The following is a 13,567-nucleotide window of genomic DNA, read 5'->3' as shown; positions in this document are numbered from 1 at the left end:
CTTCCTCTGCCTGTGTCTCTATGTCTCTCCTGAATACATAGAAATAAAATAAAATTAAAAGAGTCTCTTAATGGTTTGTCTCTGATTTCGTCTTGTTTTATTTTTTCCTCTCTTCCTCTATGATCCCCTTAAATTCCACACGAGTGAGCTCATATGATAGTAGTCTTTCTGACTGACTTATTTTGCTTAGCATAATACCCTCTAGTTCCATCCATGCCATTGCTAATGGCGAGGTTTCGTTTTTTTGATGGCTGAGTACTAGTCCATTGTATACACATATCACATCTTTATCTATTCATCTGCTGATGGACCTCTGGGCTCTTTCCATGGTTTGGCTGTTGTGGACATTGCTGCTATGAATACTGGGGTGTGGGTACCCCTTTGGATCACTACATTTGTATCTCTGAGGTAAATACCCAGTAGTCCAATTGCTGGGTTGTAGGGTAGCTGTATTTTCAACATTTTGAGGAACCTTCCGGAGTGGCTGTACCAGCTTGCATTCTTACCAACAGTGTATGAGGGTTTCCCTTTCTCCACATCCTTGCCAGCATCTGTCGTTTCTTGACTTGTTCATTCTAGCCTTTCTGACTGGTGGGAGGTGATTTCTCATTGTGGTTTTGATTTGTGTTTCCCTGATGCTAAGTGGTGTAGAGCATTTTTTTTGTGTGTGTGTTGGCCATTTGTATGTCTTCTTTGGAGAAATGTCTGTTCATGTCTTCCACTCATTTATTTTTTTATTTTTATTTTTTTTAAATTTATTTATTTATGATAGTCACACACACAGAGAGAGAGAGGCAGAGACACAGGCAGAGGAAGAAGCAGGCACCATGCACCGGGAGCCCGACGTGCGACTCGATCCCAGGTCTCCAGGACCGCGCCCCGGGCCAAAGGCAGGCGCCAAACCGCTGAGCCACCCAGGGATCCCCCCCACGTAGGATTCGATCCCGGGTCTCCAGGATCGCGCCCTGGGCCAAAGGCAGGCGCCATACCGCTGAGCCACCCAGGGATCCCTCCACTCATTTATTGATTGGATTATTTGTTTGTTGGGTATTGAGTTTGATAAGTTCTCTCTTAAAAAAATTATTTATTTATTCATGAGAGATACACGGAGAGAGAGAGGCAGAGACACAGGCAAAGGGAGAAGCAGGCTCCATGCAGGGAGCCTGACACAGGACTTGATCCCCGGACTCCAGAATCATGCATGCCCTGGGCCGAAGGCAGGTGCCGAACTGCTAAGCCATCCGGGCATCCCTATAGTTTGATAAGTTCTTTATGGATTTTGGATACTAACCCTTTATCAAATATGTCATTTGCAAGTATCTTCTCCCATTCTGTAGGTTGCCTTTTGGTCATATAGTACCTTATTTTTTAATCATTCCTCTGATGAAAGTGGTTAAGATTTTTTTCCACTATTTTTTTTTTAGTGATTCATCAGTTTATTTTATTTTATTTTTTAATTTTTTAAAAAGATTTAAAAATTGTATTTATTCATGAGAGACAGAGACACAGGCAGAGGAAGAAGCAGGCTCCACGCAGGGAGCCTGACATGGGACTCGATCCCGTGTCTCCAGGATCACACCCTGGGCCGAAGGCAGCGCTAAACCACTGAGCCACCTGGGCTGCCCTCCTCAGTTTATTTTAGAGAGAAAGAGCAGTTACATATGAGCACATGAGCGGGAGAAGGGCAGAGGAAAAAGAGAATCTCGGGCAGAGGAAGAAAAGAATCTCAAGCAGACTGTGCTGAGAGCAGAGCTGGTCACGGGGCTCAATTCCCCTACTCTGAAATTGCAACCTAGCCAGTGGTTTAACTGACTACACTACCCAGGCGCCCGCCCCCTCCCCCCCGGCCCCATTATTTGCACTTACATATATTGCTGCAAAAAAATTTGTGTTCATTTTATAAAAAAGCAGTACTGCAGGACATAGTTTTTTGATAAAAGATCATGAAATTGCCCTTTCAAGTTTTGTACCAAGTACGGTTTTGGCAACATGAGTCATAGTGCTTAATTTCGTGCTCTGGTCAAACACTAAACCTTTTTAATCTTTGCAAAACTAGTGGGTGAAAAGTTGTATTTCCTTTTGTTTTCTGTTTAGTTCCTTTCTTTCTTATCCTTTTAATTTATATTTCCTCAGATACTAAGTGTTTCTTCTTGGTCATTTGATTTCTTCTGTGAATTGATGGTTGTATTTTTCTTAGTGCTATTATAACAACATGCTATGAGTGCTGATGTAATTAGCAAATGATTGCAGAATTAATAAACGATAATATTTTATAATAATAGTTTGTAATATTTTTAAAATTAAACTTTTTATGTTGGAGATAAATTATAGGTTCACATCCTTTTGTAAGAAACAATGCATATGGATCCAGTGTACCCATTACTCAGGTAACCCCATGATAACATCTTGCCCAAGTATAATGCAATATTACAACCAGGATACTGACATTGATACAGTCAAGACACAAAACATTTCCATCAGGACAGGTTCCTCATGTTGCATATTGAAGCCACACCCACTTCCCCTCTTCCTTCACCCTCTCCTTAACCTCATACAACAAGTAATCTGTATTCTCCATTTTTGCAATTTTGTCATTTCAAGAATGTTATGTAAGTAGAATTGGACAGTGTGCAACCTTTTGAGATTGGCTTTTTCATTGAATATAATCTTCTGGACATTTATTCAGCTTATTGCATGTTTCAACCACTTTTTTTTTTTTTTTTAAGATTTTCTTTATTCATGAGAGACACACACAGAGAGAGGCAGAGACAGACAGAGAGAGGAGAAGGCCCCATGCAGGGAGCCTGATGTGGGATTCGATCCTGGGTCTCCAGGATCACACCCCCGGCCGAAGGCAGTGCCACACCGCTGAGCCGGGGATCCCTGGATGGCGCAGCGGATTAGCGCCTGCTTTTGGCCCAGGGCGCGATTCTGGAGACCCGGGATCGAATCCCACGTCGGGCTCCCGGTGCATGGAGCCTGCTTCTCCCTCTGCCTGTGTCTCTGCCTCTCTCTCTCTCTCTCTCTCTCTGTGTGACTATCATAAATAAATAAAAAGTAAAAAAAAAAAGTTTCAAACCGCTGAGCCACAGGGCTGCCCCAACTGCTTCTTTTGATGGTAAAGAGTGACATTATTACACATAATGTACAAAGATATAATTCTGTGATATCCATAAATGAAAGGGTAAGAACAGAGCTTTTAAAGGAACAAAGTTTCTTGTTTTAAAGATTTTATTTATCTATGAGACACACACACACACACACACACACACACACACACACACACAGGCAGAGACACAGGCAGAGGGAGAAGCAGGTTCCATGCAGGGAGCCCGATGTGGGATTCGATCCCGGGACTCCAGGTTCACACCCTGGGCCAAAGGCAGGTGCTAAACCGCTGAGCCACTCAGGGATCCCCAGGAATAAAGTTTTTGAGTGTTGCTGGAGGTAAACTCGGTTAAATTCAAATTAGAGTGATACAGCTGTGATACAAATGCCATTCCCATGGTAACAACAAAGAAAATAGTGAGAGAATATACAAAAGGAAATGAGAAAGCAATTTAAATGTTTCATTACTACTAAAAAAATTAAACACGAAGAAGACAGAAAGTGCAAGACATGAGGGACCAAAAAAAAAAAAAAAAGCTGTAGAGCAAATAGAAAACAAAATAGCAAAATGACAAAAATAAATCCCTCCTTATCAGTAATTGCTTCTTTAAACATAAGTGGATGAAGCTCTCCAATGAAAAGATAAAGACTGGTGAAGTGGATGAAAACCAGAACCCAAGTATATGTTGTCTATAGGAGCTTCCTTTAGATCCAGAGACACAAGGAGGTCTGAAAGTGAAAGAATGGAAAAAGATCTTCCACAAAAACAGTAACGAGAAAAGAACAGGGAGACTCTACTAGGATCAGACAAAACAGACTTTAAATCAGAAAGGATTACAAGCTATGGTAATTACACAAAGAGAGTCACATAGATCTATTGGTCAGGATGGAGATCCCAGAAAGAAACTCACACTTTTTTTTTTTTTTTGAAACCCACACTTATATGGTCAACTAATCTGCAGCAAAGGAGGCAAAAATATATGATGGAGAAAAGACAGTCTTTTCAATAAATGATGTTGGGAAAACTGGACAGAGACATGTAAAACAATGAAACTGGACCACTTTCTTATACCATACACAAAATAAACTCCAAATGGATTAAAGACCTAAATATAAGCTCTAAAATCATAAAACATCTAAAGGATAACATAGGCAGTAATCTCTTGGGCATTGGTGTCAGAAACATGTTTATGGAGGGGAAAGGAAGGCAAGACAAGACAAGGGGAACAAAAGCAAAAATAAACTATTGGGACTATGTCAAACTAAAAAGTTTTTTGCACATCAAAGGAAATCATCAACAAAATGCACAGGCAACCTACTGAATGGGAAAAGACATTTGCAAATGTCTTTAATCTGATAAGGGGTTAATATCTAAATATATGAACTCATACAATTCGACACCAAAAAAAAAAAAAAAGGCACAAAAACAAACCAGAACCCCCTAAACAATCTCATTAAAAAATAGATAACCTGAATAGACATTTTTTCCAAAGAAGACATATAGACAACAGACACATGAAAAAATGTTCAATGTCACTTAAGATCAGAGAAATGCAAAACGAGATCACCATGAGGTAATCAATCACCTCACAGTAGTCAGAATGGCTAGAATCAAAAAGACCAGAAAAAACAAATGTTGGTAAGGATGTGGACCAATGTAAGAATTGATATCTTAACATTATTAAGTTTTCTGGTCCCTGAATATCTTTTTGTTTATGTAGATCTTTAACTTTTCTGAGCATGTTCTTTTGTAGTTTTTGGTTATTTGCGTCAATCATATTGAGTCAAATAATTCAGTTTCTTTCTTGTGCGTGTTTTGCTAGTTATTTGTGGTTAGTTACAGTGAAAAGTGGGGCCAACGTAAAAGTGACATATACCATTTCAACTCACTACCCATTTGCCAGAGCTAATAATATGTTCCCACCCAACTGTAAGGGGGCCAGGAAATACAATTCTACTACACACCTGTAAAGGAAGAAAATGAGAAATATTTGGTGACAATCACTGATGACTATCATAACACCCTCAGTTGCCTACCCAACAGTCATTTCCCATTCCTTACTAGTTGCAAAAAGAGCCCCAATTCTGTTTTCTCTCTTCTGGGTGACATCTACTTTAGGAAAAACTGCATCATTCATGGTAATCCCATTCGTTCCTATTTGGTGGTTAATGCATTAACCATGTTCTGGCTAAGAGTCATAAGGATGTCTATTTCTGGCACTTCTGGGAAGGTTTCTCTCTCTTAAAAGAGGACATCAGACAGTGGGCAATTATCTTTCTTGCCTTTATCTGGTGGTGTGTTATGATGTGATTCCTTAGAGCTACAACCAAGAGGGGAGTGGTGGACACTCTAAGGATGGCAGAGTGGTAAACTGGACTGATACTGGATTACTGAGGGCATTGGTGCACCCTGTAATCAGCCCTGGAACCACCTACTCCTAGACTTTCTGTTATATAAGGTAAGAAATGTCCTTACTTGGTCCCTTTTTGCTTGGGTTTTCTGTCAGTTAAAGTAAATAGCATCTAAGTATATCAGATTGCTAAGGCTGAGTCAGGAGCCAAGAATTGTGATAAGCACTTCATCTTCAAAAAGATAGTATAATCTAATTTCATCCCCATAATAACACTGTGATATAGGTGTTATCAAATCCATGTTATGAGTAGGGAGGTTAAATCATTGCATGAGGCCACACAATTGGTAAAACAAGGATGACAACTTTAGGTATCTTCTATGCAAAGGATAACTTGAAATCACTTGTGAATATTCTATACTTTCTCTAATTTCTTGGAAGCATCTGTAAAAGTAGGATTGCAATGTTTCACGTTCAGTACCCAGAAATTTCCAGGGGTATGGAAAAATACCAAAGACTGTAGAGCTGATTAACCTTATGATTTACTGCTATGTAACTTTATGCAAGTATTCTTTTTTTATTTGAGTGAACATGTTCCTTACTCTTCACCAGGCACCAGGAATATAAGCATTTAGGCATTCATCCAAAAAGAAAGGAAGGAATGATGGGATGCCTAGCTGACTCAGTCAGTAGATATGACTTTTTTTTTTTAAGATTTTATTTATTTATTTATGAGATACAAAGAGAGAGAGAGAGGCAGAGATATAGGCAGAGAGAGAAGCAGGTTCCATGCAGGGAGCTCAATGTGGGACTTGATCCCCAGACCCCAGGATCATGTCCTGGGCCTAAGGCAGACGCTCAACTGCTGAGCCATCCAGGTGTCCTGATATGACTCTTGATCTTGGGGTTGTGAGTTCAAGCCCCACGTTGGGAGTAGAGATTATTAATAAAAATATATAAACTTAAAAAAAAGAAGGGAAAGACAAAAGCTGGGCCTGCTTTCTATCTTTACCTCATTAATTACTAATCATAGCCTTGAGCCAGTTATTTTAACTTCATCCAGGCTGCTTCCTTATCCGTATTATTTGTATCATGAGGTAATATTACTTTGTATGGTTTTGTGAGGCTTGGGAAATTAAAGGCAGTGCCCCTGGGCACTGCAAAAATGGCAGGTATTATGGCACAGCTAAGGAACTTAGCATACACAGAGATCAAGGTAGTAGTTCAGTGATATCTATGCCAGGGCCAGAATATAGGAAGGACCTATTTTTGCAATGGGCAGAAAATATGATCACACATTTCTCCAAAGAAGACATCCAGATGGATAACAGACACATGAAAAGAAGACATCCAGATGGCTAACAGACACATGAAGATAATCATTCATCATCAGGGAACTATAAATCAAAACCATGATGAGGGGCACCTGGTGGCTCAGTCGGTTGAGTGTCTGACTCTTGATTTTGACTCAGGTCATGATTTCAGGGTTGTGGGATCAAGCCCTGATTCTGGCTCTGCTCTGGGCGTGGAGCCTGCTTGGGACTCCCTTTCTTCTTCTGTCTCCTACCCTCACTCCCCCGCATCAGCTCTGGAGTGCATGCTTTCTTTCACAAAAGAGAACAAAATAAAACAAACATAGTGAGATACCACTTCACGCTTGTCAGAATGGCTACAGTTAACAACATAGGAAACAACAGATGTCTGCAAGGATGTGAAGGAAGAAGGGCTCTCTTAGCCTATTGGTGGGAATGCAAACTGGTGCAGCCACTTTAGAAAACAGTATGGAGGTTCCTTAAAAATTTAAAAGTAGAACTACCATACAACTCAGCTATTGCACTATCAGGTATTTACCCAAAGGATACAAAGATACTGATTTGAAGCTGCACACACATCCTGATGTTTATAGCAGCATTATGAACAGTGGCCAAATTATGGAAACAGTCCAAATGTCTATCAACTGATGAAGGGATAAATAAGATCTATATCTATATCCATATTTATCTATAACTATCACCACACAATGGAATATTAATCAGCCATCAAAAAGAACAAAATCTTGCCATGTGCAATCATGTGGAAGGAGCTAGAGTATATTATGCTAAGCAAAATACGTCAGAGGAACACAAATACCATGTGATCTCATGCACATGTGAAATTTAAGAAACAAAACAGATGAACATAGGGGAAAAGAAAAAAAAAAGAAGAGAAAGGGAAGTAAACAATGAGAGTCTTAACTGTAGAGAACAAACTGAGGGTTAATGGAAGGAGGTGGGTGGGGGATGGGCTAAAAGGGTGGTGGGTATTAAGGAGGGCACTTGTTATGATGAACACTGGGTATTATATGCAAGTGATGAATCACTAAATTCTACACCTGAAACAACTTTTATCTAGTTAGCTAACATAGTAACTAGAATTTATTTATTTATTTTAATGATTATTTATTTATTTATTCATGAGAGACACACAGAGAGAGGCAGAGACACAGGCAGAGGGAGAAGCAGGCTCCTCACAGGGAGCCCGATGCGGAATTCGATCCCTGGACCCCAGGATCACACCCTGAGCCAAAGGCAGACGCTCAACCGCTGAGCCACCCAGGCATCCCACTAACTAGAATTTGTTTATTTATTTTTTCCACTAACTAGAATTTAAATAAAAACTAAAAAAAAAAGAGAACCTATTTCTGCTTCTTTACTACTCTTTCTAGTAGCCAACCAAATAGATTAGGAGCTCAAGAATTACTAAGCAAGTTTTCATAGGGTAGGGATGATCAATCCTGAGTCCAGATTCTAAAATACGGCCAACTAGGGGATCTCTGGGTGGCTCAGCGGTTTAGCGCCTGCCTTTGGCCCAGGGTGCAATCCTGGAGTCCCGGGATCAAGTCTCACGTTGGGCTCCTGGCATGGAGCCTGCTTCTCCCTCTGCCTGTGTCTCTGCCTCTCTCTCTCTTTCTCTAAGTCTATCGTAAATAAATTAATCTTTAAAAAAATAAACTAAAATATGGCCAACCAAAGAACATTTATTATATATCTTTCAGTTTTAGTTGCTGATGAAGTTCACAAACAAGATAAACAAGGTTCCTGCTCTTGAGCTTATATTCTAGTGAAAAGAGCAAATTATAAATAAATAAACAAAAATAATTTCAAGCAGTGGTAAATGATGTGGGTGAGCCTGTCTAGGTAAGGGATAGAGTCCTGCCTTAAATGATGAGAAAGTACTGGTAGGAAGATTGTCTTGCGCAGGAGGAAACTATGTAAATGTAAAGTTCCTCTGATGGTAATGAACTTGATGTGTTCAAGAGACAGAAAGTAGTGCATTTGAGCCCTGAAAATGAGGATGAGATGGTGAGAGACGAGATTCACGGAAATAGGGCAGAGGCCATTTCAGGCAGGGTTTTTTTTTTTTTAATAAAGATTTTTTATTTATTTATTCATAGAGACAGAGAGAGAGAGAGAGAGAGAGAGAGAGAGGCAGAGACAGAAGCAGGCTCCAAGCAGAGAGCCTGACGTGGTACTCGATTTAGGGTCTCTAGGGTCTCCAGGGTCTCCAGGATCACGCCCTGGGCTGCAGGCGGCGCTAAACCGCTGCGCCACCGGGGCTGCCCTCAGGCAGGGTTTTGAGTCATGGTAAAAAATTGTGGGCTTGTAGTAGTTGCAATGGGGGAGCTACAGGAGCGCTTCATGTAGGAGTGTCATCCTACCTGGTTTATATTTTAAATATAAAATTTATATTTTATTTACAATATAAAATATAAGCCAGGTTCACTCTGGCTGCTCTCTGCAGAAGGGATCATGGGAAAACCAGAGCGGAAGCAGTTAGGGTGGCTGGGATCAGGTTTCTCTTAGTGGCGTTGTGTGCAAGCAATTGTACATTCTCACAACCTCCTTTGACCTTCAAAACAAGAGTTCCATTTTCCTTTTTCATCATCTCCTATAGCACTTACGACTATCATTTAAAACAATATTATAGGGATCCCTGGGTGGCGCAGTGGTTTGGCGCCTGCCTTTGGCCCGGGGCGCGATCCTGGAGACCCGGGATCGAATCCCACGTCGGGCTCCCGGTGCATGGAGCCTGCTTCTCCCTCTGCCTGTGTCTCTGCCTCTCTCTCTCTCTGTGACTATCATAAATAAATAAAAAATAAAACAATATTATATTTATTCATGAGATAGGCAGAGACACAGGCAGAGGGAGAAGCAGGCCCCCTGCAGGGAGCTCGATGTGGGATTCTATCGCAGGGCCCCAGGATCAAGACCTGAGCCAAAGGCAGAAGCTCAACCACTGAGCAACCAGGTACCCCTTATAATCAACATTTAACATCATTTAAGCACAATTGTTTATTGTTTGTCATTCTGCTTTAGGGCGGCCACCTAAAACATGCATTTCAGGTAGAATAACTTTTTTTTTTTTTAAACTATATGTGTTCCGGAATATTGCATGGGAAATACTAAAAAACGACTCCTCATTTGAAATTCAAAGAAACGGGGCATCCTGCATTTTTGTGTGCTAAACCTAGCAACTCTACCCTGGCTAGAATGTGAGCTCCGTGAGGGTAGGAAGCACGTCTGTCTGTCCGGTCCCCTCCTGTCCCCGGGGTGCAGCCCAGCGCCTGCCGGGCACAGAGCGGAAGCCCGCACCGGCTCACGGCGTGAAGTAATGAAGGATTTAAGGAAAGAATGAGTGACTGAATAAAAGGATGCACGGGGTCCCCTCCGTGCGGCGGGGTGTGGGCGGAGGACGTGGAGACCGGAGAGCCCCGGGAGAATTGGCCCGGCGGGGGGTGAGGGAAGCACTGCAGTGGCCGGCTTCGGCCGGGAGGCGAGGGGCCGCCGACGCGCTGAGGTCACCGGCGCCCGCGGCCCTCGTGACGTCATCACGCCCGCGCTCTCCGCTCCGCCGGGACTAGTGGCGCCGCCGCCTCCTCGGCTGTTGTGACGGGGCTCTCTGGTGACCCTGGCCCAGAGCAGGCTGCCTGCGGAGCGGGCCGGTCCCGGCAGTGGCCCTCTGTCCCTGTCATTGACCGCCAGCTCGCAGGCCTGGCCGCTGCCCCGCGGGGAGAACTCCTCAGGGCCATGTCCAGGCCGAGCAGCGTCTCCCCGCGGCCGCCGGCTCCTGGTGGCGGCGGGGGCGGCCCAGCTCCGTGCGGCCCGGGGGGCGGGGGCCGGGCTAAGGGGCTGAAGGACATTCGTATAGACGAGGAGGTGAAGATCGCGGTCAATATCGCTCTGGAGCGCTTCCGGTACGGGGACCAGAGAGGTGAGGTTCCCGAGCGGGACCCCGCCGGCTGCCGGCGAGTGAAGGGGCTGCCTCAGGGGGTGGGGGGAGGGAAGACCTGGCGCCCCCCCTGCACCCCCGCACCCCCGCACCCCCCCCCCCCGGCCCACTGCAGCCGGCCTCCGCGGCGGGTGGGCGGCAGGGGCTACGCGGGGGAGCGCACGCTGGGGAGCGCTCCCTGGGATGCGCGGCGTCGGGGAGATCCGAGAGGCACTCCTGAGAAGGTGGGAAGCGTCGGGCTGCCCCCTTGCAGGAGGCGGTTCTTTCCCTAGAGAGGGCTGGAGGCAGCTTGGGGCGTCTAAGCCACAGTTTTTAGATGTTGGGAAAAACTGGTTTTGGTAGATGAAACGTCTTTCACACCTCTTAAGGGTGGGCTACTTGTCTTGCGTCACGCCGTGCAGAACCCTCAGCCAACCCGCGGGAACCAGTGCCCATTCATTTTCTTGCCTAAGTAGGGGACTCTTCTAGCCCAGAACAGGCAGGGACTCGGACAGAGTGAACTTAGATTAAACAAAGCCTCAATAATATGTAACAACAACTCCAGTGTAAGATATTGAAATATAAATTCTGTGCAGTTTTGCAAGCAAAGACAGTGTGATGTTGAGCATTCGTAATGCTTGAGCATACCTCAACACGGGAGGAGATGAACCGTTTGGTAATGATGCAAGTTAAGGACTGAATTAAAATAGTAAAACACATTCATCAGTCTGTCATCATACCAAAAGAAGATTTCAGCACAAATAAGAGGAGTAATCTTTGGTGAACATTAGAATCCTCTATCACGTTTAGATTTAATTTTTATTAATATGGTAACTCTGGCAGACATTCAATTTTATTGAAATAATACCTGCTTTTCACGCAAAATATAAATTTGATTATATGCTTATATGATTTTCTTTTTTTAGAGCTTTTTAAAAATTTTATTTAAATTTATTTTTTAAAATATTTTATTCATAAGAGACACAGATAGAGAGGCAGAGACTTAGGCAGAGGGAGAAAGCCTCAGGCTTGGCGCAGGGAGCCTGATGTGGGACTTGATCCCAGGACCCTAGGATCAGGGCCTGAGCCAAAGGCAGATGCTCAACCACTGAGCCACCCAGGTGCCCCATATTTTATTTAAATGTAATTTGCCAGCATATAGTATAACACCCAGTGCTCATCCCATCAAGTGCCCTCTTTAGTGCCCTCACCCAGTTACCTATCCCCCAACACCCTCCCCTTCTGCAACCCATTTTTCCCAGAGTGGAGTTTCTCAGGTGGGGGGGGGAGGGGTAGACAGGGAGAGAGGGAGAGAATCTTAAGCAGGGTCTATGCCCATCAAGAAACCCTACTTGGGGCTGGATCTCACAACCTTAAGATCACGAGGGGAGCAGAAATCAAGATTTTTTTTCATCTTTTATATCTATGTTTGTATATTGAAGCACCTTGAAAGATAATTGTATATTCCCAATTTTTTTTTTTTTTAATGTAGAAATGGAATTTCCTTCTTCTTTGACCAGCACTGAAAGAGCCTTTATTCATCGATTGAGTCAGTCTCTTGGTTTGGTCTCTAAAAGCAAAGGGTAAGCTGATAGCTTTTCTTATTTAAAAAGAATTATTTACCAAAAAAAGAGAGAAATGTTCCTCACTCCATTTAAGGAGTTATTATTGTTTTAGATTCATGTCCTTAATTATATTGTTTGTAGATAAATTGATTAGTATCTATACCAAACTCAGCTCTTCCTTTTCCTGCTATCCTGCCCTTTTTTGTTTTCCCTTAGGGGTAAAAAAATTTTTTTAAATGCAAGGAAATAGTTTAAAAGTTGAAATTGCTTGCTTGAGGAAATGTTTTCTTTTTTCGTAGAAACTAAATTTCCTTTTTTTAAAAAGGTAGATAGACTAAAGATAATAAGTATGATTATCTACAGAAGTATTTCTTTTAATGTTACTGTATGGTAGTGGTAACTGTAGAACACATAATCATTGTTTTCTTTCTTACCAGCTCAAGAATCTGATAATTAGAAATGGCTAAATACAATGGACCAGGAAGAAACAGCATATGTTTTTTTGAGGGCCACTGACCCCTAACGGAAAAAGTCATTTGAACCATCCAAATTGAAGAACTCTAAAATTATGTGGAACAATTTCATTTTGGGAGTAAGGGTGCTAGGATTGATACATAGCAAGGTTTTTCAATATTGGCACTATTAACATTTTGAACTGGATAATTATTGTGGAGGGCTGTTTTGTGTATTGTAGCATATCTGACCTTACCCAGTAGCACCTCCACCTGCAGTTGTAATAACCAAAAATGTCTTTAGACATTGCCAAAATGTTCTGTGGGGAGCAGAATTTCCAGTGAGGAGGGAAAGAAAGATAAAATTTCAGCTTAGCAGGGTTTAGGTTAAGAAGAGAGATAATAGGGCATCCCGGGTGGCTCAGAGGTTTAGTGCTGCCTTCAGCCCAGGGCCTGATCCTGGAGACCTGGGATTGAGTCCCGCGTCGGGCTCTTTGCGTGGAATCTGCTTCTCCCACTGCCGGTGTCTCTGTCCCTCTCTGTGTGTGTGTCCTAAGATGAAAGTATCTGATGTAGGATTGTCTGGCATTTGAATGCCTACAGGGATACATAACTGAGTAAGATGAGGTTTAGCTTAGGTGAATGTGGATTTTGAACATCACTAAGGCCAGTGCTGGAAGCAGTGGTAGGTTTTGAGCATGCACATATCATGGTCTTCAGGGTAAGTTAAATACTGTTCTTGCAGATGAAGAGTACAGTGCCATAATCCTTTATCCAAAAACACCTGGAACAAGTACACTTCGAGGTTCAGATTTTAGAAAAATTTTAGAGTATATTTTATATA

At 42.7% G+C, this 13,567-nt stretch overlaps 1 protein-coding gene across 4 annotated transcripts in view; it reads left to right on the top strand.

Annotated features, from left to right (window-relative positions):
* The first annotated feature begins 10,323 nt into the window (after positions 1–10,323).
* Positions 10,324–13,567, top strand: part of YTHDC2 (YTH domain containing 2) — a 77,784-nt gene continuing 74,540 nt past the window's right edge. The window contains exons 1-2 of one of the 4 annotated variants that reach the window (XM_041762846.1): positions 10,324–10,709; positions 12,199–12,289. In XM_041762846.1, coding sequence (XP_041618780.1) covers positions 10,526–10,709; positions 12,199–12,289 — 275 coding nt within the window. In that variant the 5' untranslated portion in view covers positions 10,324–10,525. The remainder of the gene's footprint in view (positions 10,710–12,198; positions 12,290–13,567) is intronic. The other 3 variants (XM_041762843.1, XM_041762844.1, XM_041762847.1) reach the window with 3 other exon arrangements.

The sequence above is a fragment of the Vulpes lagopus genome, chromosome 7 (genome assembly GCF_018345385.1).
Source record: "Vulpes lagopus strain Blue_001 chromosome 7, ASM1834538v1, whole genome shotgun sequence".
NCBI classification, from domain to species: Eukaryota; Metazoa; Chordata; class Mammalia; order Carnivora; family Canidae; genus Vulpes; species Vulpes lagopus.
Note: the sequence above shows the minus strand (reverse complement) of the source record. Positions and strands in the feature narration are given on the sequence as shown.